Here is a 25,653-nt window from a genome sequence, read left to right on the forward strand (position 1 = left end):
AAAAACCAAAGATGAGTGATATTTACTAAAACAAACATGCTGATTCTAACTTCTTTTGTGCCATAAAAACTTGAAGTTGGAATTCTGGGACATAATGAGCAAGCGAATCTGTCTAAACATGATAAAATATTCTGAAATCTCTGTCTTTAAATGACAGAAATGTTTAGGCAAATCTGCACCACCAACTTCCTCATCTTGACAAAAAATCAACAGATCAGTGTGTACAGCTGATGAATCACTGTCACATACCTTGCTCTTGGTTGCTTATTAAGGTCTGAAGGGCTATGGCTGCTTCTACTTTGACAGGCATCTCCTTATCATCAATCAGGCTCTTCTTTGCCAGCTCTACTGCATTCCTCAAGTTTAGCTCATTGTGAAATTTCAAAGCACTGAATGAATGAAGTACCCAACAGGACTGCAAGGCAAAAAGAGAAGCAAGTTAAGGACTATGTCAATTTTAAGAATTTTTAACTGAGTCAAAACCACTGATACTATCTCCCTGTTTGCATGTATTGCTTTTTTTTTTTCTCCCACTTAAATTATGGTGCATTCTTTCATTAAATATAACACAGGTATTGCACTCAAGCAGTTCTTTATTATACTTTCACAAATTAAAATAAATTCAGTGTGCACATATTTGCATTCATAGGCTTTGGTCCTTCTGGGGGAAATAAAATCAGAAAAAAACAATGAAAACTGTTTGTCCATGACTGATATTGGCACTTGGGGATTTTCTTCAAGCCAACATTCAAATTGACATTACCTACTTGTGAAAATCCTGCCTATTCTTCACAGCCATCTCTGCTAATGAAAAATGGCCACAATTGCTGCTCAGATTCTCAACTTTTATTGAAGAGGTGAACATTAATACAACACAGACCTTCCATCAATTAATTTCACCAAAAAAAAAATTTTTTAAAATCAAAATTATGAAAAAATACTGCACAAGAATGTTATTTTAAATTTTACAATGTATTTACCTAATTTCTTGCAGTAACATTCAGAATGAAATCAAAGTGCAAAGGAAGGAACCATGGCAAATACTGGAATTGATGTAAGAGGTGAACTTACTCGAGCTCTGAGGTATCCCAGGTTAGACATGAACAAGGGAAACACGTGATTCTGTAACATCAGCTCCATTTGATCCTTGAAAACACTCTTCTGTTGGAGTAAGGAAAAACTGATTTTGGAGACCATTCATTTTACATACTTCTTTCTAGCCCATAATGCATTTCAAATACCAACCACGGGAAATACAATTATTTGTCTATATAATAACGATATCCTCCCACAAAGAGAACTGGATCCCTTACCTTGAATAGAACCAACTCAACAGCAAGTTCAAAAATCAGGTAAGTGAAAGAACTGTACGTAATTCAACTTGGCACTATTCATTACAACATGTGAATTGGAATTTTCATGTTATTTAAGGAAATTAATTCCAGCTGATTTTTCTTAAAAGCAACAAGGATCAATAACCTAGTAATTCCATTCTTCCTACAAAGGAGTATATACATACTTGAAGATAAATATGAGCTTAGTATGGAGTAGGTCTGAGTTTCAAATGACCTAGTGTTACTATAAGTATAAAACTTACTATTTTGGACAATACAGCAACAAATCACATTTTTTCCCATGTTTATTAATGGATGAATAAATTCCTTTGTGACAGAAATTTCCTTAGCTGGAGAAGGATACTGGATGAGAGCTGTTCTTCATTATTCCAGCCTTGGAAAATCCCAAGATACTCCCAGGAAGCTAGAACCAGCATGGAGATTTGAGATTTCCCTTATAGCTCCAGAATAATAGAAAAGATACATGCTAGGGACGCTGTTACCATCCAAAGGAATGATTCAATGGCTAAGACAGAAGAGGGTGAAATGGGACACTCAATGTAACAAATATCTTATGTGATCACATTTTATTTCAGCAATGCACACAGCTTTTTTTCTACACTCATTCCACAGCCTTCACAGAGCTGGATGAAGGACGGAGCAGAAAAAAAATAACAGAGAGAAAGGAAAATCCTGTTCCTTAGTGCATACTGGCCAGAAGTTTGTAGGCACTGAACTGGAGCTGCTGTGGGGAGCCAGGTGACTCAGGTAGGGCCATTGTGTCTATGAGCTCTTAGACTCTGTATCTCAGTCAACTCAAAAGCCAGAAAGCACTTACAAATGCAGGATTTTATATGGAAACAGCTGATGGAATGTTTCGATGTGTCAAATCCCAAACAAAAGAAATTCAAATTTTAAAGAGGTCTGCAGTGTTTGGGGTTATTACTCTTTTATAAAGTACAGTATAACCTCACATTTCAGGACTGAAAATTTCAAATAGGAGCAGAATACTGGAATAAATCCCCTTCTTTCCCCTCAGGACAGAGATAAATACATTAATATGAAAGTCTTCTCACAACACTGTCCTCTTTCACTGTTTCACACATGAGGAAGGGCATCTAAAATTCAAAATTATCTACAAAAATTCTGCAGAAGTTACTGATGTTTCAGGATTTAAGACCAGAAAACAGACTGGTAAAAATACAGATGGTAAATGTTGGTAAGATGTCGCCTGTAATATGAAGACACATCCTGCACAATGAGACAATTCATATAAAATAGAATAAATTCCTTTTTAAAAGAAGCCTCCAGCACAAGATCACCATTCTCATGCTGAAAGTGATAATGTTTTGGCAATTACTTTTGACATGGAGCAAAGGTGTATTTTGGACTCCACCATCCACAAAAGCACTAGGCAAACTGTAGTTAATATAAATTAAAGAACAACAGTGTGCATTAAATTTGCCTTCAGATTCCAGAAAAATAACCAAAATTCTAAAGATGCTGTCTATAAAAAAATGGAGGAAGGCTCTTTGTTCTTTCCAGCTTTTTTTCAAAACTCCCAGCTGGCAGATGATATAAGACTCAAAGCCACATATTGAAGAGTGAAAAAGTTGGAAAGCTAGACAGAACATTCCTGTAACATGTTAAGTAAACCTTTTCCTGGAACCAGAAGCAGCCCATAACAGTGCAGGCTGTTGGGGAATTTCATAAAGAATCATAAGCAATGTTGCTGATGGAATGCATGTTTGCTTTCCTAACACTTCCATTTTACTAGTAAAGCAGGAGGGGACCAAGGGACTGTTGTGTAACAAACAAACAGAGCTTTGGAAAAATGTGAGAAGGAAAATCTGTGTATAAAATTGTGATATAAAACCAGGAAAGAATGTTAATATTTTCAAATAAACAGACTCTCATATTCTGATTGCAATCAGAGTGCAACCTCTCCACAGACTTTATAAATATGGCTAAGGGCTAGTCATACTTTAATAAAGTAAGACTATTTTATTTTAAATCACTGTTGATAGCAAGAATTGCAAACTTTTTTCATTTCTTTACCCACTTACCTTCAGTAAAATATCTGCTAGGGATCCTATAACATGCAAAGCTCCATCTTTTTTCCTTGGATCAATGTTTGGCTCTGTCAGAATCTGGTAGCAATATGCCATCATTTTTGGTAATACCTATGCAGGACAGAAAACACACAATCCCCTTTAGTCATGTTATTTTAATAGCATTGTTTAAAAAATTCATATGACATTTTCAAGAAGAAATTTCGTCTTGGCCAAAGCATGTGAGGTACTAAATATAGCATCTTTCAATAGTTAAAGTGTAAAACTTTGGAATTTTCAACTTTTCAGCCAAACTGTTCAAAATTAGATTAATCTCCTTGAAATTTTATTACTCCTTGAAATTACTAATAGCAAATAACGTACTTTTGTCACTGTCTTAAGGCAAACAAAAACAGTAATGAAAAGGCAAGAGGCTCAAACAGCACCATGCCCACTTTTCCCCTTAAGTTCTTTTCTGGCTTGTCTCACACATAAATATAAATACATATGTGTGTGTACATATTTTCAAGGAGAGCTTGGTCTAAAACCTCATAAACTTAATTTGCTCTATTGATTTTGGCAGTAGTTTCTCAAGTTGACTAGACATAGAAAAAGTTTCTTGGCAAAACCAAAGGCTGAAAGTGATTTCCACACCCATTATGTCCTTTTCCAACATGCCACTTTGACGGTCTAAATACAAATTATGAAAATGAGAAGGAGGATCAGTGCACAAGAACTGTTTTAACAATAAAAAAGTAGAAAGGTCATATTCCACCTATTCCACCTAATGTAAAGACTGTGTTCTCCTCTTAAAATCCACCTGGAAATGGAGCTCCATGATTACTGGATGCTAAAATGGAACGTAGAAAAACATCTGCTATTTTAGCCAACTGTGCCTACCAGGGTTTGCCTGGTTATTTTGTACAGGTCACTGTAAATACAGAAAGATCTACAGGAAAGTTACATCCTCATTTAAAGAGTAACTGCATGAAATGGGTTTTGTCCTTGCTAATTTCATTGCTGTTATTTTAAATATCATCAGTGAAAATTAAGGATCAGGTCCACTTGCCCTCCTACTACAGTTTGTGATGCTGAGAACAGCTGTGACAGAGGCTATTTGTAAACCTGGGAAAATCTATTCCAATATATCTATTCCAATCCATTTTGCACCTGGCAGATGCATTTTAAATCAGCAGGAAGAATTCACTTAGTATTTATACACACAATATTTTAACTCTCCCCAGATTGATAGCATTCAGCCAGGAAACATTTGACAATGTAGCAGCAAGTATATTTTTCAAGACTAGCTTCCTGTAGCATTTTCAAATATAAGGAGAAAATAACATTACTAAGGAAAATTCAAATAATTAAAAGGCACTGGTTTCATACCTCTTTCCTCTTCTTTGCAGCAGTGTAAAGGAGATTCTGTGCTGCTGTTGTTGTGGATGCATAGTCCTCAAATACATCTAAAAAAAAAAAGGTGAGAAAAAAACATTTTAAAAAATATTTTTTGAATAATACATTTCATGTAAACCATCTTCATTTTGGGATATCATGAAATCTGGATGATCATATAACTTCAAAATTATTAACATGAATGTCTTCATTTTGTGCTTATAGAGTCAAACCCAAGCTTATGTCACACACCTTACTTCTTGCCTTCCAAATACACTGCCACTCTTCATTTCCTTAATCAAGAATATGCTATTCATTCATTAGCTCTTTTGAGACCATATACAAGGGACAAAAAAATCCTGTCTCCTTTTCTAATTAAAACCCCCCCATAGGAAAAACAATAATACACTCCAGTACCATCTGTATACCATGTGTACACATTTTTGACTTGATTTTATTAAAACCTCATGGGAAACTTTTTGTACATAAAATCTACTTAGATCTGGAGTAGTTTCATATCTGCTGAAAGGTCAAGTTTTTTAGTTTCATTCATTGCAACTAAACCTCCTCTGTTTATCTTGAAAAAAATATCTGTGCTGCAAACATGTTCCAAATCCAAACATCTCCACACAAATTGAATTAAAGTAAAAGATCTTAAAACGCTGTCTTAAAATGGGACTCAAATTACATACCAACTTTTCCTGAAAACTTTAAGATAAAACATCATCACATCATTAGGAAATACTACCAGACCACTGGAATTCTTGTTCCAAATGAAAAGGTGCCTCAATAAACTTCCATTTAATATACTTGGACACTTGAGTGTTCTGTACTTTGAGTGTTTTTTTACCTTCCATGATACAATCTGAATCTGTACTTAACTGCCTCAGCTACACATAAAAATAAGATTCACTACCTACACAGAAAGAATGGAATTTACACACCAAAAATCAAGGATGTATTTATACCCTAGTGATCAACACTATATTGTAATTAATTTGTTGCATAACAACTCTCCAAGCTTTTTAATTATTCTATGAATATTTAAATTCTGCTTTCACATACACTAATCCCAACTCAACTAATTAAAATTAACCAAATGCTGCATATATATCTCTGTGGTGCCTGGCTCACAGGGGTTTTCCAGCTAAAATTGCTGTACTTTTAAAGTACCCTATTCCTTTTCAATTACATGACTCTTTTAATAAATGTAATTATTCATAATATGGCCCTGCCCGTTATTCCCAAGATTTTGCACAGTCTCTTTTGAAATAATATATATATATCTAATTAGCTTACAATTGAGTAGTAATAAGTGGCAGAAAAACGCTGAAGGCATTGACAATTTTCAACAGGGAAAGAGAAAGTCAGGCCTCTTCTGGTCAAAGTGGGAGCTGCAGGAACCCACAGGCAGCTGGCACATGTGCACATCAGGATTCTGAAGCAGGCACTAACAAGGGAGCAAGCCACTCTGTCTCGGCTGCTCTAAGCACATGTGAAGCAGGAAAAAACCTCATTTAGTTCAAAGCTACCAACCCAAACTCACTTGATCCGCCACCTGCTTTTAACTACAGATTGGTGAGATTTAAGAAAAAAGTTTTCTTCTTATTATTGTTCAGGTGAAGAGAGACATTACAGCAGCCATGCTGATCACTGGAACTACAGGACACAGTTATGATGAAAGCAAAAAATAAAGCCAAATTACCAAATTTCATGCGGATATATTCATATGGATCCTCTTGCCAGAGCTCCTCATCCTCATCTTTGTAGCACATTAGAGAGAATATCACCTCTTCTGTGATAGTCTAATTTTAGAAAAGCCAAATACACGTAAGTACACGTAGAATCAAATTCCAGTACAGTTGCCCTCCACCATGCACTAATTTATTAGACTTACTCTTCTAGAGAGTTACATTCCTGTAAGCAGCACTCTTTTATTTTGTCTGCCAGAAACAAATTCACAGTATTAAAGGTACTTTCCTTTTGAAACAGTCCCAGACAGCAGCAGTAATTATACAATCTAGTTTTATAATATTACTTTACCATGCACAAAACACACTTCAAGACATAGTCTGTACACAGCAGAATATTACATTCTGCAGAAGGATCTCGCCAATGCAATATTTAACATGAGAATGGATTTCAGAGTCCTTTCCCCTAAAAGTCATGGAATTAATTAACTACAAAGGGATCTTATGATATGAAAAAAAGAAAGAGCAGTAAAATCACTTTTCATTTGTTCTTTAGTTCACTTGCAAAACATATCCTTAAAAGAGGGTTTAGCTCCTCTTAATGTTCTCTTTGTGCACTGTCTTTGTACTACAATCAAAAATCTATGACAGTGCTGAACACCAGTAACTAATATAAGCCAGAACATTGTGATTTTCTAGCAGACTGTAAAAATTAAAATGAAGAACTTATGGAACAGAATCTTTGATTGAGTTAACATTATATGCAACAAAAGGTAGTCATATATTGCAAAACACAAACACATTTGTGTAGAAATACTATTTTATTTTCCAGATCAATTGCTGAATGATTCATGAAACCTTCCTTAAAAACATAAAACTTGGGGTGCTGGGGGTGTTTTTCAACTCCTCTGATGACATGCATTGTTTATGACTGGGTTTTAAGCACTGACCTGTATGTGTGGCTTCATTTGCTTCCATGTTATAGAGTGAATCACCCCTTGGTTCAAGTAATTCAATGTTTGCTGAAGAACACGTGGCGCAACATAGTCCTTTTGCCTGTACTGGTCTAAGATTCTTAAGAGAACCTAAAGAAATGACAAATTGGTATTTTTAAATGAAGACTGAAAATTCTGTCTCATGCATAAACATGCAGTGCACTTCCTTAGTGAATATACATGAACAGATGAAGTAGTTTTACAGCAGATGTTCTAGCATTAGAAATCATTATAATGCCTTTGATCCAAAAATCATAAATAACTTAAATATCAAGGTTCTAATCCTGCAAACATTTATGCAGATGTCCACCTTTACTACTAGCCCTACCATGTGATCACTTGTGATTATAAACCAAAGATACACCTTGATAGCGAGAGGCTCACAGTTTACAGAGGCCTCTGCAAAATTTTAAATAGTTAGAGGAAAAGGCACCGTGAGATTTTCAAACTGGTGGCTTTTATACCTGTTAAGCGGTGTCTGCATTCATATTTAATGACAAGTCCCTAAAGAAGACAAATTACATTGGAAGAACAGGGATGAGAATAGAAATACTAAACCAGAAAAGAAAAATAGGTTCACCTAAGCCTCTGAATCAGAAAAGCTGCAAACCCTTTAACTTCAATTACCTATTGTAGCCATCAGATATTATCACCTGGCATGCTATTACAAACTCTTATCACACAAAGCTTCCTTGGTATAAAAGTTTCCTCTACTAAGGGGAAAAAACCACCGTACAAAGCTACTAATCTGAAGTAATGGCAGGGGAATTATTAGTAAGTGCAAAGAAGTGGCATACACATGAATAACAATAAAAATCAAGGGCAACGCACAACAAAATTTTGTGTCATATGCTTTCAGCAGAACAATTCTGCTTCGTAATTCCTCAGAACAGATCATAATAAATTTTATTTTGAATATAGTTCCTTCATTAGAAATACTAAGTTTGACGTTAAGACTTTTATATGAAATGCTCCAAGGACGAGAATTGTCTATATCTTATACAGACTCCAGCACAATGTCAGCACTTACCAATTGATGAGTAAGTAACAAAGCCTTAGTAATGTAATACAACAGAATTCTAACTAACTCTGCAAGGAATCATGATAAATCACTATTTAAGAGTCAGAAATTGAAGAAATGTGCACACCATCCAGTACATTTATCTTGGAAGCTAAACTGTCCCCTCTATAACATAGTTAAACACCTTAACAGACAAACTTTAAGTATTTCAAATTATAACTGCCTATGGGAGACTATTTTTCCACTCAGGAGTTACAGATCACAAGGAATTCAGAATAGATATTAATAGATAGAAATAAGGCTATTTCCCTTTTCATTTAAGTTACAGGCTTACCACAATCATTCCCCTCCTTAGCTCTTCCTGATGGATAAACTATTCTGTTTTCAGACTGGATGAAGAAAAGTAATTTTGTTTAGCAACTTTATCAGAACTGAACTGTCTCCATACACCATGTTAAACACAAATAATCAGCATTCCCTAACAAAAACAATGTCCTTGCAAATGGTGAATTTAGGCTATATTTTCACATAATAAGCTTTCCAGATATAAAATAACATTCATTGCTGTTCTCCAGACATCTTCTAACCTGCTTGTATCTTCCTGAAATAAAACAGTATCATTGGATTAGTGGGCCTAAGTTTTTTGCAGCAAAAGCACTTGGGAAAGACAGGCCTGAAAATACACCCTTCTATGAAATGAGGCCTCTGCACCAAAAGTGTTACTCTCAGCTGTATCTAGAGTGCTTATACACGACAATAACACCATTTTATCAGCACTCACCTTTTCTGAGAGTTTTCCTGCAGGGTTTTTTGAGCTGCTGAAAATTTGTGTTATTATACCTCAGCTGTATGGCACTGAGTTCTAAAGAACTTCTCAATCACTACAAGGAAAGCCTGCCAGACTCTCTTCATTTTTATTTAATAAATTAGTAAATCAGTACAAGCACACTGTTAAAAAGTAATACATTTCTTCAGTCAAAATAATGCAATTCATAAAAAATGAACTGTGCTTACCTGTTGTATGCCCACAGCATAGGTTTTTAAGAAGAAGTCTGAGAATTCAAAGTATTCTTTAGTAACATTTCCAGGACTTCCATATCTTTAAAAGGAAAAGGACACAGATATTTACACTGTGAGAAATCTGTGGTGTCAGGAAAATAAAGTACATTCTAAACCATAAAGGACCCTGAGTAGTCTTGCATCAGCAAAGGAAAACTTTACCACAGGTTCCTGCTAAGCCATCCTTTCCCACATAACATCTCACTTCCCTTTTTATTTCTTAAATTATCCTAAGGTAAAATATTATACTCAAGTCAACATGGCTGACTTTTTGTCACAAGCTCTGTAATCTTCATGTTTATGGATTTCTTTTCAAATTTTCCCCTGCTTTTATGTTTGAGAATATAAACACTTCTAGCTGGGTGTAGTAAAATAAATAAGTAACTAGATAGATTTACTTTTCCTGTGGGGCAAGTTTCTTGCCATCTTAAGCGAGTCAAATCATTTCACTAAGAGCTGAGACCAGCGGCTGTGCCAGTGCAAGGCGGAGGACAGCAGCAGGAAAATCTCTTCTGTGACCATGAGCTGTCTAATGGATCAAACTGTCCTCTCTACTTGCATCTCAAGAAATGGTACAGACTTATAACCCAAGGTTTTAGGTTTTAATCAATTTGTTACCGTTCAAAGAGACGAGCTACAATATGCAATGCCCATTTCTTGCATTTCCACCACACCAGCTCCGGTCTATCATCTTCATCAATTTGCAAAGTCTCCTACAAACATTTATTTAAAATTAGTTATGTCATTTTTTTGAGAGCAATTATGCTTTAAACATTCCTTGCTGAATAAACTAATATAAACACACAGCATAGACTATAGCTTTGATTCTGCTAACAGTTATGTGACACTCAGGAACTCGGAATTATCTTAATTAGCCAGTATAATGTGTATGTGCAATACCTGCACAATGTCTGTGCTTTATGTACTGTACATAAAATTATGCATATTTAAAAAATGCAAATTCTCAGATACACTTGAATACTACATCACTCTGGCTCAAAAATCCAAGGATAAGAATACTTAGAAAATCTTTACACTGACGCTTCCTCAAATGTCAACACACGAGTATCAGAGGTCTTTACAATGCCAAAACTCACCAGTGGTACATTTCTATCAATGATAGTCCGGAAGATCTCCATCCACTGAGTCATAGTCTGGTTATTCACCAATTGGAGGGGCAATGCATACTGCAATAAGAGAAAAAAAAGCAGGTATGAAATACTATTTTTCTCTGTAAAAGACAGATATTTCTGCAGTAGTTACATTCTAAGGAAGATGAGGTTATAAGTAAAATTAAAACAAATTAAGTTACATATCAACACTAGTCTAATTGCATCTGTCTTGGTAAAACTTGAAGAGGAATTTCTGAGCAGACATAATTTGAGCAAAGTTCCTTAGTCTAAGAACTCAACTCTGTTTAATTTCTTCACAGCCCAGGTACCTTTTAGGACCACAGCAGTATCCATATTACAGGGTTTGGGCAAACCAATAGCATTTTAGCAAACAAAATGTATTCACTACTGACAGAAAGAGAGGACACAGTCTTAAGCTGCTCCAAGGGAAATAAAGGTTGGATAATAAGAAAAGGCTTTTTACTGAAAGAGTGATAAAGTACTGGAATTGTCTGCCCAGGTAGATGATGGAACCACCATCCCTGGACATGTTAAAAAAAACACTGGGTGGTGAACTCAGCGCCATGGTTTAGTTGAGGCTGGACTCAATGATCTAGAAGGTCTCTTCCAACCTAGTGATTCTGTGATTCACTACTACTACCTAGCTAGCTACTATCCAGTAAATCTCCCTTCTCTAGAAAATCCAAAGAAAAGTGAAGATATTCAGGCAAGTTACTGAAAAGAAAAATAGGATCTTGGTATTTTTTAAATGGTCCATCCATTTAGTAACAAACTAGTTACTTTAAGTACCTTGAAGTTACAAAGTAACTTTAAAGTAACTTTAACTTAAAGTTTAGTTAATTTTAACTTAAGTTGAAGTTTAGTTAAAGTTACTTTAAGTTACTTTAAAGAAACTTTAGTTACTTTAACTATTTTAAGTTAATTTACAAATTTTCAGGCTGTTGCTTAAGAAGGATCTGGTTTGGTTTCTAGTTCTCTTTAAGTACTCCTTCACCAAAGTCATCCCAGTAAAAGCCAAACTTATCTCTCAATACATACTATCTGCCAGATTTTCAGCAGATAATGAGAATGCCTCCTAGAGAAGTATTTGATTGCTCCTAGTGCAGCATTTGACAATTACACTACAATATTCATTACTGACACCTTCAGAAGCCAACCACACAGTCTAGGTATCCATGCAGTTCATATCAGGCTATGTGCAACTTTATAAAAATAGGAACATTTCTCTAGTGAGCTTACAGATACCATATGCAGAAGCACCCTACATTCATTAAAAATTTAATCTGGGTGATCATGTGACCAGCTTCAAAGTAGAAAAATCTATAAATATCCTATTTCTATAACAGCTGCTTATTGTATGTGACTTTTCACATCCTAAAGGGTATTCTTATTCAATCACACCTCTGAATGTACTGAAAGGGGTAATTGTGCCCAGCAAAGTAGAAGTTTGGTTTTCCTCTACACAGATGCCAACCTGAACAAGAGCATAGAAGATTTTTAAGATTTGTTTCTGAAGCAGTACAGAGTAATGGGAGTTATCAGGCAGAAGCTGAATCATCTGCTGCTGAATCCGAGGCAGAAATATTTGCATGGCTGCTATGAGAGGATCTCGCTCCTCTGCCTTTTTGTACCTGCAAAAGAAACAAAAATGTTGGTCCAGGATCTACACACTGGAGATTCTAGTGCCTATTCCCCACCAACAATTTAATTTCTGTGCCCTAAAAAAAAACCAAAAAAAGAATATCTAGCCCTCACTCAATCACTCTCCCCTCCTCTAATCCCCATCTGAACCTTTGTGCAAATTCACTAAAAATACCTATTAAAAAAAATGGAAAACAACAAACATTGCCTTACACAAAGACAGTTACTGAGAGGTAGAAGTACTGTTGTTTACTACTGAACTGTCACCTCACAGGAGCAGGGACTTGAATTTCTCTGCTGTTCATACCAATGCCAAACTCAAGTCGGGTGATGAACAAATGGGAGTGAATAGCCATTGAAAAGGAAAGGTAATTCTTTGCTTTGGAAAAGATACTTTTTCTCCATTTACATTCGTTTTGTGTGGTTTGCCTATGTTTCTAACAGCAGGCAATTAAAAAAAAAAAGAAAAAAAAAAAAAGAAATAGAGTGATAAGCCCCACTACACTGCTCCTAATTTATGCTTTGTGGATTTAGACTACCAGGAAGATGCCACAGGTAACAATATGCAATAATAGTATATGCCAATGACAGCACTGTATTCATGACATAAAAGCAGAAAATAATTTGCATTCATACATCTAGAATTTGGGGTATCTTCAAACAAAAGAAGTTATAAACCTAAGGACTTTTTTTTACAGCCAGATCAAAAATACAAAGTCCCATGAAAAAAGCCTCACTAAATGAATACAGATTATTGCTGGCAACTCTGCTTTCAATTCACTAATCATACAAAGATGATGAATATTTTTAATTTATTTGCAAGAAAGGAAGCATATGATAATCATTAATTCCCATTTTCTATCTGAATTCCCTTGCAGAACTGCCAGTGTTTTTAATAATGTCATTTTCAGTAATCAGCTTAGACTGAAAGTACCAATTCCTCATCTACTGATGGACATCAACTTACTCATAAGTCTTCACCAGCTGATAGAGACACAGGAGGCTCCCAAGCCAGCTCCCACTGTTTGGAGACTGCAGGTAGTATCCTATCTTGTCTACCACAGCTGTCCAATGGCCAGGGAAGTCATGTTTTATGATAGCACGGAGGCACATTGTTAGCTGGGCTCTAATGCAGGGGGGAGAAAAAAAATAAGTGAATAAGGTAGTGGCACAGCGTTTAAATTAAAGGATAAATCCCAAATATTGCTTTATTGGCTACAATATCTATACTATGTCATAAGTATCGTACATATTTTGACAGCATTGAAGAGTTCTGGGAAGTAGCAAGGGAAAAGCAAGAAAAAGATCTGATAGGATTTAACTTGAAAGAATAAACTAATTTCAGAATATTTTAGCTACTTTTCTCCCTCCCTCCTCACATGTATCAAGCAGTATTTTAAAAGAATTAATTGCTCATTAAACCAGCTAGCTTTGTGCTTTGAAAATGAATGTTTATACTTACTTATCAAGCTGAAAGCAACCACAAATTTGTATGTTTTCATTAAAGAATAATGGCCTGTGTTATGATCCAAGCCACAGTTTCAAGAAATTACAGTTTTCCTGGGATCTTCTAGAACAGCACTTTCTCAGCCTCCAAGCATATGGCAGAGCCAATTAGTTAAAGAACAACTGTTTCTCCTGCCACACACTTTTAGATGCCACTCAATGGTGAGACAAGGCAGAACTGTTGACTTGACTAAACTGAGGTGTGACTAAAAAAGCTGAGCAGCACTGAACTAGAACCTGTGCAGAAATACTTTTGGTTCTGCTAAGCAATGAAAAAACAAGGCCTGCAGAAAATATCAGTTCCCATCTTATAAACCTCATTTTAATTAAAGGGGTGAACAATCACAGACTGTAGTATTAAGAATCTGTGATTCTTAAGTATTCTTCCAGCAACAGAAGAACCGCAATTCTTCATTCTTTTAACATCTTAAAACCAAGAACTTTAATACATAGTTAAACACTGGGGTTACATATAAAAATTAATAACATAATTAAGAAAAGGGCTACTAGAAAAAAGGAATCTTGGACAGTATTTCCCTGAATGGTTAACTCTATATTGCAGACAGCCCTGTATATACTATCTGCCTTGAATCAGCCAAACAGACAGGCTGTCACTACAACAAGTGTTAACAAGATACTTTGACAACACTCTTAGAGGATAAATCACATCACAGGGCTCGTGGCCAGGTTACTACTTTTCTGAAAAACAATCACATATGAATAAGTGTAAACACATTATTATTACTTTTGCAAAAAACGTATTGGTCTCATCTCCCAAAATATCGAGATTCTCTCATCAACAACATCCAGACCAGCAGGTCTGAACACCTAAGCAACAGAAACATCTCTGTGCAATGTAAAGTACCTCACTAAGTCAGGAGAACGAATTATTCCTTCTACAATGTTATCCCGAATCTGCTGACGATCATTTTCATGAATATTAAATGGAAAAACCGCTTCTCCAGGAGGTGGCTCACGGTCTGGCCAGTACTGTGTCACCATGTTCTTCAGGTAAATGGCAGCTAAGTATAGACAGTGGGGAAAGAATAGTTTAATTCTACACATTGCCCAGTGCTCAAAATGTAGAACAGCTAAAAGTAGAATAAAGAGTTGAAAAGGCAACTGAAAACCACCACCTGAATTCTTAACAATTATGGGCACTGAGCACAGCTCAGTCAGAAAAACATCTTTCTTATGATTTCACACAAGATCAGGTTCAAACACCTGATCAGAGCAGAACAGGATAATATTTCCATCAGTATCTATCCAGGTACATTTTTTACTACAGCAGTCTTCTATATGAACATAATATCCTATCATTCTAAACAAGCCAACAAAAATCTACTTATTTGTGTTTTCACTCATCCCTAAAACAACGACTCAAGCTCAGTAAGTGAAGTTTTGGAAGGCTCATATAAACAAATCACTGCGCACACAGATGGGACACACAGCTTGGGGAAATGCCCAGTATGAAACTGGCACGTGGCCTTCCTTCTATTCAGACAGAAATGTTTGTTGTGAATTCCCTAAGCTTTATTTCACTATTAGGATTTCCCATAATCCCTTCAAATTGTTCCCTTCTGTTTCACATGAAAAAAACAAGAAAAATAAAGTTAATCTTCAACAGAAAATAAAGCATTTATGCATCAGTACTAAAATGCCTGAAGGCATTCTTCAGGAAACATAGGAAATATGGTATGAGGCATTAAAGGAATGTTCTTAATAAACTCTAATGCCTGTACACTATTTTGGTGGATTGCTAGCTAGGGTTTTAAAGTATAAATAAGATATCCTTGGTGATATATTTTGGTGATTACAAATAGCAAAGTATGAAAACATGTAGTGTGTAAAATATTTTATAGGAGCAAAAGGAAAAACAGCTCTTTGTCTATACATGCCAGACTAGTCAGACAAGAAACACGTCCTGAAAGACCAGCCTAAGACTTTAATTTATTTTGTCCACAGATCTTGTTGTTAAACAAATTCATGGCTTTTAAAAAATTCCCAGGGAAGTCTGTTGGCTTGCAAATATGACTTAAATGTGATTTTCCATTTTACACCCCTATTCTAAAAAAAAAAAAGAAAAAAAATTACATTCTACACAGTTGGTTTTTTTCCCTGAATGATACTGAAATGAGAGATTAATTTATAAAAATGACCGTATGGAGTTTAGATTAAGCCTCAAACTTTTCTACAGAATGGACTAACAACACCATTCAAAGTTGGATTATCTTTGAAAAAATAAAGGCCAGCATGACAAACAGAATATGTCAGCACGCCCCAAAGCACTCAGGGGATTAATGGGATCTGTACAAAAAAACCCCAACAGTGCTTCTATGGGAAATGCTGTTCCACAGAATAAAAACACAGCTGTGAATGAAACAGTATTAATTAATTTACTGAAAGACCTCAACAGTCTCTGTATCTGACAAAAATACTACACAGGACTAGTTAAAATGGATTATCAGAATTTAGAATCTGATCCTCCACAAATGCATACCCTAAAGTTATCTGCACCACTGCACCTGAACTCGCACACAGAGCTGAGCAATCCTTCCAGACATGCTCAGACTGTAACTGTGCAACTTATCAGCGATGTGACCTTCCTTTATATCTACTTAAATAAGTCACCAAGATATTGACTAAATGTATGTGGCTATCCCTCATCTATGAACTAAGGAGTTATTTCCATTTTTCAGAAATTTTCACCTTTCCAGGGAAAAAGAGATTCAAACAGAGAAACATGTACTCAAACGTGATACCCTTTTCTATTTTTAAATTCACACTTGTCTTGGCATCATTACTTCTTCACCATGAGGAGAAATAATACCTAAGGGTTCTCAGTTTTGAGTAGAAATCATGCTTTTTTTCACATCAGTATCACAGCAATCCAGTAGGGATCACTATACACACAGGGAAAACCAAAGCAGGACTCCATCCTATACCCATGGTTTTATCTGACCCTCATGAAGGAAAGCAATAGCAAAGATAGATCCTTTTCATTTCCTCCTTCAGAACAAACCTGGACTGACTTACACGGCAGCAGTTCAAGAGTCTGTTCAAGCAAGAGACTCACTGAAAGAAAATGGAAGGGATTTTATCTCACCTGCTTGACGCACTGGAAATTCAACTTGATCGGATACTATGATTTGCAGGAGACTTGGAGCAAAGTTGATGATCTTATAGGACTGAAATACATAGACAACACAGTTAGTAAGTCACTATGTTTAAAGTAGACTGTATTAGCAAATGCTGAATGAGAAATACAAACTAAGGATTTTGCACTGCTTTTGCATCCTCCTCATAACATACGGAAGGTTTCAGGACTTGAATTTACCCAGATCTGCAAAAATCCAAATAATTACTTGTAAAAGCAAAGCATGTCACAGCATATGGGTGGAATAAGTAATATGAAAAGGTTCTCAATTAGAGATTAGTGATAATGAATATTTAAATGATTCTAAGAATACATAGTGAAAAGCACTAGATATTTCCCTTTGATTTATTCAACTTAGCCCCATAAGTCAAATGGATATTGACAAGCTTCATCAGTACATGCCATTTATTTGCAAAATAGTTTGTCATAGAACAGCAATAACAAAGAAATTAAAAAAATTAATTTAGAATTGTTTTCAGATGTAAACAGCATCTGCATTAGCCATATACAACTATCTTTTAGCAAACTAGATATATAGTGCATCTCAATAAAAACTGGGCAAACAGTGGGACAAACATGTTCAATCAAAATCAAGTGTAGGCAGATAACACTTCAAAGCCCACAGCCTTCATGGGAACTTTTCAAACACTACATCAGCCATGCAGCTGAAGAATTTCAAAGAGAAAACAATGCTCAGTGAACTTCAGAGCAAAGCACACCAGATTTAAAAGATGTGACAATCTGATAGCATTATCCTGCTGCCATCCACCAGGGCTCCTCCAGCGAGGAATCGCTGACTCAGCGTGGTGTAGTTACTACTAAGCCTTGGCAGATCAGTACTGGTAGGTCAGATCTTTCATCCCTTGGATCCATGTGTTTTATGTTCAAAGAGAGAGGTTTCTTGGGGCTAGATGGCAGCAGCTTTCTGTATTTCACCTTTTATAGTATTTCTTCCCACTAGATTATGCCTGGCAGTTCTGTGGTTTTTCCCAGAGCTGAGCTTTAAGCACGAGCATAGAACATCCTCCCATAAACTCTGCCTCATTCAAAGCGTGAAATAAAAGATACTTTCTGCCCTTCATGTCCCCAGTTCTTTGATCTCCATATCCATAACAAGGTAAAATTACACTGCTTTCATGATGTCTACGTGTCCCAGCTGCATCGCTACACTATCATTTGATAATTTTACCAAATGACTTAACTTTCTGGCCCTCATTTTATTCACTGTAATGACAGTGTAATTCTAACTCACAGACTCATTTGATGTTTATAGAGTAATCTGAGATCTGAGATAAAAGCAGTAGTGGCAAATCAAAAGCATACTCTCCTGCAATTTCCTCCTCTATAAACTTTAATTATCCCTAAGAAATGCTCCAAATAAAGTAAAAACTGTAACATCCAGCACAGGAACTCTATTTATCTACAGACATGCTGAACTGGTTGAAGCATACTAGATTCCAAAGATCACCTTTTAATCCAGTATCCTGGAGTACCAAGCTTGCCCTTCAGTCACTACTGGACAACATTGGTGGGTTCTGATGGGGCCACAGTTGTACAGAGCATCCACCAGCACTAAACACCCAAGTTGCACAGAGATAAGAAAAGCATGAGAAATCCCAGCAGCACATGGGATGCATGAGCTCTAATCGTCCTTTTTGTTCTTGTTTTTGTTCAGTGCTTGTATACTGTTCTTAGACCCAATCTACAAAGCTGTTACTACTATAAACACACCAATTCAAGACACGGCTTTGGGGGTTGTTTTGTTGGTGGTGGCTTCCTGCTGCAATCCCACAGTACCACATTTAGGCTGGACACAGTGCTAACAATATTATTCCCTGTCCAGTTTTCACTGAATCTACATTAAAATCATTGCTTCTTCAGGAAACTTTATGGGTACCACTTGTGCTGGTGTCCAGCTGCTCTCCCTGAAGTTTTGCCAGAACCTACACAAATATGGTTATTTGCCTCCGTGCCAGAGCCGCTCAGCAAGCACCCAGAGTGACAAAAGTCCTGTTACACAGACGAAGGCACAGTGTCCCCGAGGGGCGCCCATCCCCACCAGCACAGCGCTATCTGCGTGTCTTTACACTTCACACACCACCGCCCCTACAGACATCGCCAGGCCCATTAAATCCTTCTGTTCCCTATTATTGTCGTGCCCGTGATTTACATTTTTACATAGCTCTGTTTACTACTCGTTATCAGAAACAAGAAGACTGTAGAGCTCAACAGAGACTGTGAGCCCACGTTAGAAACAAGACACACCATTCTGTTGTATTTGTGAAGCTCAAATTACATCCTGCTCGTTTGTGCAGCAACAAACCCCTGTCAGGAAAACTACATGCTGTTTGCAGTTTTTAGAAAGAAGGACTTTTTAAAAAGCTGCATGCAGCAACATTTTTCCTATACCAGCACATTCTCGTTTGTTTAGTTGTCATGCTAATCGTGATCTTGGGATGTGTCCCTTCCCTTCTTCGCTCCGGACATCAGCAAACAAAGCTGAACCCATCACAGGAGCAGAGCAATTGTCAGGTGTACGCTGTGACATGGAAATGGACATGGAAGAGACCTTGGAGCTGGATGAGTTCAACAAGACAGTTCTTTATATCACTGCAGCTGCACCTTGACAAAAGGAGAGCAGGAATATTGTCAGCGCCACAGAAGGAACACAAAACTATCTGCTGATTGTGAAGAGCTGTGCCCAGGAGCCGCAGGGAGGCACCAGATGGCTGAAAGAGACCTTCAGCACAACTCCCACAACACAGCACGGTGCTTTGTGCACTTGGTGAATAATTACACTGCCTTGAACCCACTTTGTTGCGATCTGGTAAAACTTTCTGAAAGTGCTGATCCATTAGGGCATATGTTTAATTTGAAAGTGAAAGTTTTTGAAAAATAAACTTTCACTGAGTAATTACAAAGAGCAATTCTTTTAAAGCTGTATAAAACACTTACAGGCTCTTCTTGTATGAATCCCAGATCATAGAATTTATGTTAAAAGAGAAGCTCACTTAATTTCCACTAGGATTAAGAGGATGTGATACAGCAGTGTGCAAGGCTAGCAGCTATACTGGGAGAAGCATACAGCATCAGGAAGGTATTAACTGGGTAAATTTACAGCCATGGAGAAGAGATGCATATGACCCATGCATGTTGTTCCATCTGTGTCCACTGTCTCAGGATCTGTGCACTGCAGCTGCACAGCTTTTTGCACTGTTCCTTCGCCTTTGGCCTGATGTATCCTTCCCTGCATCACCATCACAGCTCCAGGCCTCAAAAGGTCAGAGAACACATCTTTTTCTGCCTATCTCCTCCCCCATTTGATTAGGTACATAACATATGACATCCAAGTGAGCCTCAGAGGGGCCACTGAAAACATCAAATGCAACCATCACTTGCAAAGGGCTAGAATACAAGAAGAGATAAGTAGGAAAAAATACATTAAAATCTCGCCAAATTTATTCTACTGAAGCAAATAGTTCTCACATCTAATGTTCAGATTTGGCTCCCAGTTTCTCACACATCATACACTATTAAACTCATTTCACAAAGCTTTACTCTTGTGTCTTGCTTGCTGTCATATTCAAAGACCAAAACTGCCCCAGAACCACAAGAGCCAGTAACCTTCCCACTGTACTGAAGTCAACCACAGTGTCCAAGTGCAGAATGACACTGAAAGGTGCTTCTTCCCCTGCAAAACATCAGAATGCTCTAGGACAATGGATATGGGAAATCTGGAAGCCTTCCTTCAGGTTCTGCAAGCCAAGATCCTTCTCCACCAGTAGTAAACATCATTTTTATACCTCTGAATACAACTATGGCACAGAAAAACCTCTGAAAAAACAAGGCACTGCATCTTTGCAAAAAGACACAAAAGGAATTTATATCTTGAATTCACAAGCAATTAACTTTGTACAAAGGTAATTTCAAGGCTTAGATACATCTGATCCAAAAGCTCAGCTACCTGGTTTACCAAGTCTTATTTTCTGTTTCTGAGTACTGAAAATGCATGCTTAGAAATTCCATCGGAAAACTTAGGAGTATTTCTGTAGTTGTTAATAACATTCTAACTCTTGTTTTTTTCACACTGTCAGTCACAGAAAGTTGTGAAAACAAATCAGAACTTGAAAAGACACTTTTTTCTTTCCCTGCCTATGTACCAAGGTATTAATTTGAGAAGGGGAAAACACAATGTTTCCACAGAGAGTGAAAATAAGCTTGTGTAAGAACCCACCTGAATTTCTTTCCTGTATGGAGTATTAAAGAAACTTCACTTTCCACATAATTTTTAATTATCCAAGTCAACTTCCTCATCAAATTGGTCTCATATTTCTCCCTCTAGGTATCATGAGATGCTCACTGGTACTTTCAGAGCAGCCTTAAGATCCCTGCCTACTATGGCAGTGAGCTTAACAAAGACATGGAAAGATATAGAAGGAAGCCAAACTTTATTCTGGACTCTTCTGCTTTTGGGTAATCTTTTCACACTTCTTCCAGCGCTGCTACTCAGTTGCTGTCAAAGCCAAATTATGTAACTCCTACTCAATATTTAAAAAGCCCAACTGTATTTCTGCAATTGAGTTCTTGTTTCCTCCTTTGCTACAGGCCAAAGGAATGTGTTACAGCATGTTGAGCCACTGAAGATTAATGCATAAAAACTGTATGGAAATCCTACCTGAACTGGAATTAGAAAGACTCTGTGTGTTCAGTAATCAGACAGTAACTTTCACAGCCCTCCAAGAATTGTCACATGAAAGCAGTATATAACCCTAATATAAATAAATAAATGAACCCAGCAGAAGTCCTCGAAGTCCATGAGACAGATGTAACAGGAGTAATAGCCTAGAACAGATATTGACAAATGATATGCAGAAAATGAGTATATTTCTTGGTATGATAACTAACTGTTCTACTAAGTACAGTGTGAGTGATAAATATCATCATCAAGTGCACACTAATTACAGGGCTGAAGTAAAAAAAGGCAGGGCAGGTGGGCAAAAGAAATAGAGGGGGATGGAAAGACATGTGCACTTAGAAACCCAAGAGGCTAAAAGAGAAATGGCAGAAATTATATGACATAGACACTGACCTGGCAAGAAATTACTGCTCCAGTTTAGCAAGAATCAGAATTCAAACAAATCCCACACTTAGAGCTGTGTTCAGATCACAGAGAGAAGTGAAGTTTGTTGATGATTCAGAAGCTACATCAACCAAGGAGAAAGATCAGAAAAATCTAACAACTGAATGATCTACAGAACTGCACCAACAAAAATGGAGTGCTGTAAGAGGCCAAAGTACACAGTCAGATACTCGAGGATGACAGAATTTCTCCTAAAAACTTGAGGTTTCTGAGGGAAGAACAACAGAGTAACAGGTTTGGTATATTGAGTGATAAGAAACATGTATATGTTGGACACGAAGATAATTGTAGATTTAGTATTTAATGAGGTATTAGCAGCATTGAACACAACACTTTCTGAACACTGCAAACACAAATGACCAGATTCCACAAGAAAGATTATTTCAAAGAGAAGCCAGTGCAGAGAAGAGCTGTGCTCCTATTACTAGATTTCAAAAATTCAGTTTTTTGATATGGCATAGGAAACATAGCCTGCTGAGGCTAGGAAAACAGGCCTCTAGGGGATGTACCTTTGAAAAGAAATCTGTCAGAGAGGGTACCAAGAAACCTGTCCTAGTTAAGAAGATTGGCACAAATGGATATAAATGAACCATAAACTAATTCTGTCTGAAAACCAACACTTGTTTCTAGCTGCAAGAGGAAGAAAATTCACAAGCAGCCTTCTAATAGATATAAAAAGGACAAAAAAAAAAAGGGAAAAGAATCCTGATTCCATTTCTGAATGCAGACAGCAAATTCATTGATTTGGGTGTATCTTTACTTAGGTGCCGGAACATACAAAGAAGAAAGAATAATTTTCAAACATGCTGGGTCTTCTTACAGGCACAAAAGCTTTCATCCATGTAAACTCTGTTAGCTGTGTCCTACACTGTAAGCAAACGATGGAGTCAGGATTATTAGGATATTGTTCTAAAAGACTGTACTGGTACAGCGCTGAGGTGCCTACAGCCAGGCACTGTCTTGGTGCACAAGTAGGATTTGCAGTGTCTGGGAAGCTCATAGCACTACCTGGATTCAAAGCCAAATGCCAACATACACTGCACATGAACTAACATGGCCAAGCTTTACCTCAACACTCCTGAACCTGTCTCGACAGAAGCATTTGTATAACTATGACACACAGAATAAAGGTGACTCTTGGAGGCCAGTGGCTCCATCACCACTTCAGGTACTTATTGCCAGAGAGTTTTCTGTTTGGTTGGTGGATTGGTCCCTTTGCTAGAACATGGTAAATGCTAGAACAGCACCGGGATTCCAGCACTTGCAGGAACACAGGGGCATGTCAACACTGCCATCAGATACATGGCAGGGGAGTCTGACATGTCGCTTTGAGGCCTTGCTTCAAAAGCACTAAAAAGCTTCAAGATGTCAAAGTCCCACGTCAAGCAACATTGCTCAGAAGCACTTTTGTTCCTCTCATCCAAAGAGTCATGTCAAACCCAGCACTGCATCAGTACATTATGTCAGATACATCATGCTTCACCTAGTAACAGGAAGCCTACACAAAAATAGGTATATCTCAATTCCAGGACTCATTCTTCACAATAGTTGGAAAAAAGAAAATGCATCAAGTATTTTAAAAGAAAAATCTGCATCTCAACCTGTTCTCAATAAGCCTGCTTGCGCTCTTGAATCTAAAACCTGTGTCTTCCATGAGAATTACACTATCCATCACTTAAACTTAGAACACTTTACAGCTCTCCATCTTCAAATGCTTTCAAGAGTGTTCCTGAGCTTCACAGTATTTACTGGTGATGACAGTATTAGGAGCAGGACCCAGGACACCAGAAGCTGCCTCTTTGTTCTGAACAGAACACTGAAGTAGCAGTGGTTTTTATTGTTGTTTCGACTGCTGTGCAACAGGCTGCTGACAAATATTTGTCATTTCCTTCTCAGCCCTTAAGAGTAGGCATAAAAACAGATATTGATGGATTTTTAAAGTAACTATGCCAAAAAGAGAAAAGAAGCCTTGCATCCTTATCTAAATATTCACAACAGCATTTTCAATGTCCAACACTTAATCCACTGATTCACTAAAGGAATTTACGAACTGCTAAAGCAAGGATTAGCTATATCTAATTCAGAAGGAGTTTTAAGTTGTCTAAATATAAAACTAAGCTGGAGGAGCAATCCTGAATAGCATAATTCCTGACAGTCAATTCTCACTGACTGTTTTGTTAACACACAAACACAACCAAAAAAATCCCAAGTCCTCGAAGGGAATTGATCAAATATTCCATCAAAGCATAGAAATCAAAGCTCAACTAATGCTGTGCAAGGGAACTTTCTCTTTTCTCGAACGTTCAAAGGTTGGGGTCACAGTTTCATTCAGCGCATACTGCCGCTACTCTAGAAAAAGGTTTTTCCCACAGAGTGGCTGGGCACTGGAACAGGCTCCCCAGGGAAGCGGTCACAGCACTAAGCCTGACAGAGTTCGAGTCTCTCAGGCACATGGTGGGATTCTGGGAATGGTGCTGGGCAGGGCCAGAAGTTGGACTCGATGATCCTGATGGGTCCCTTCCAACTCTGCATATTCTATAATTTTATGATTTATTCTATTTCTAGGATGCCAGAACATATACTGCCCATGCAACCCAACGCGCCTTCCTCCAACTTTCCCTTGTCGTGCTGCTGAACGGGACAGAACGCCCCCCCGAGCGTCACTGCCGCCCGTCCCCCGTGAGCGCCAGGGCGCGACCCGCGCAGGGCCACATCAATGTCATCCTTTCCAACACCGAGCGGCAGCGCCCCGGCCACGCCGAGCTCCGGGCTGCCGCACTCGGGAGCGCCCGCCCTGGAGTCCCAGCACCGCGGCCACCGCCGAGCGAGGGCAGCGACCCGCCCGTCCCCAGCCGCGGCCCCGCTGAGGGCGGGCGGTCCCGCCGCGGAGTAGGGGTCGCCCCCCGCCCCTGCCCCTGCCGGCGGGGAGGGACGCCCCCGTGCCGCGCGTGGGGCGGGCCGCCCGCGGGTCCCCCCTCACCTGGTTGAGCTCGTTCTCAGCGGCGACGCGCAGCTTGGGGTCTATGGTGCCCTTCAGCGCCTGGATGATCCTGTTGGGATCCATCTTGGCCTTCGACCGCCGGCAGGCAGCGCTTCCCCGGGGCGGCAGGACGCGGAGCAGCCGCCGCTAGCGCCGCCGCCCCCCCGTGCCACCAGCGCGGGCCCGCGTCCCCCACCCCCCCCGGCCCCTCTCCACAGCCATTCACCGGTTTGCGACAGCTGGATATCGGGAAACGGGCGCTGCTTTACGGCCGCGGCGCCGCCTTCTGGCTTCGGGAAGGGGTCGGCGAGAGGTGGCCGCCATCTTGCTGTACGGATAGGAGTCAGTGTGGAGGGCACGCAGGGGGCGGGGCTGCAGGCCGTGACTCCATGGGGGCGGCCATGTCGCTGTACGGAACGCCGGGGGTGGCTCCCGCCGCGCCCTGCACGGGTTATTTTTAAATTAGGATTTTAAAATCACATTTTTCTATCTTAATACTTTAGTCTGTTTTTCTAGGTAGCTTTTCAGCTTTCATGCCAGACTTGGGTGT

The 25,653-nt window shown here is 38.3% G+C and overlaps 1 protein-coding gene across 4 annotated transcripts in view; it reads right to left on the reverse strand.

Moving 5' to 3' along the window:
• The window catches only part of IPO8 (importin 8), a 48,837-nt gene extending 23,434 nt beyond the window's left edge, over window positions 1–25,403 (reverse strand). For 2 of the 4 annotated variants that reach the window (XM_015628521.2, XM_015628523.1), the window contains exons 1-14: window positions 25,104–25,187; window positions 16,933–17,014; window positions 14,692–14,848; window positions 13,288–13,446; window positions 12,154–12,310; window positions 10,644–10,733; window positions 10,165–10,259; window positions 9,502–9,586; window positions 7,422–7,556; window positions 6,486–6,585; window positions 4,775–4,851; window positions 3,401–3,517; window positions 1,072–1,161; window positions 250–415 (exon numbers count right to left, since the gene is read on the reverse strand). In XM_015628521.2, the coding sequence (XP_015484007.1) occupies window positions 250–415; window positions 1,072–1,161; window positions 3,401–3,517; window positions 4,775–4,851; window positions 6,486–6,585; window positions 7,422–7,556; window positions 9,502–9,586; window positions 10,165–10,259; window positions 10,644–10,733; window positions 12,154–12,310; window positions 13,288–13,446; window positions 14,692–14,848; window positions 16,933–17,014; window positions 25,104–25,187 (1,594 nt within the window). Of the gene's footprint in view, window positions 1–249; window positions 416–1,071; window positions 1,162–3,400; window positions 3,518–4,774; window positions 4,852–6,485; window positions 6,586–7,421; window positions 7,557–9,501; window positions 9,587–10,164; window positions 10,260–10,643; window positions 10,734–12,153; window positions 12,311–13,287; window positions 13,447–14,691; window positions 14,849–16,932; window positions 17,015–25,103; window positions 25,269–25,329 lie in introns of those variants that run through there. The other 2 variants (XM_015628522.3, XM_015628520.2) reach the window with 2 other exon arrangements.
• Between the last annotated feature and the right edge of the window lie 250 nt (window positions 25,404–25,653).

The sequence above is a fragment of the Parus major genome, chromosome 1A, assembly GCF_001522545.3.
Source record: "Parus major isolate Abel chromosome 1A, Parus_major1.1, whole genome shotgun sequence".
NCBI classification, from domain to species: domain Eukaryota; kingdom Metazoa; phylum Chordata; class Aves; order Passeriformes; family Paridae; genus Parus; species Parus major.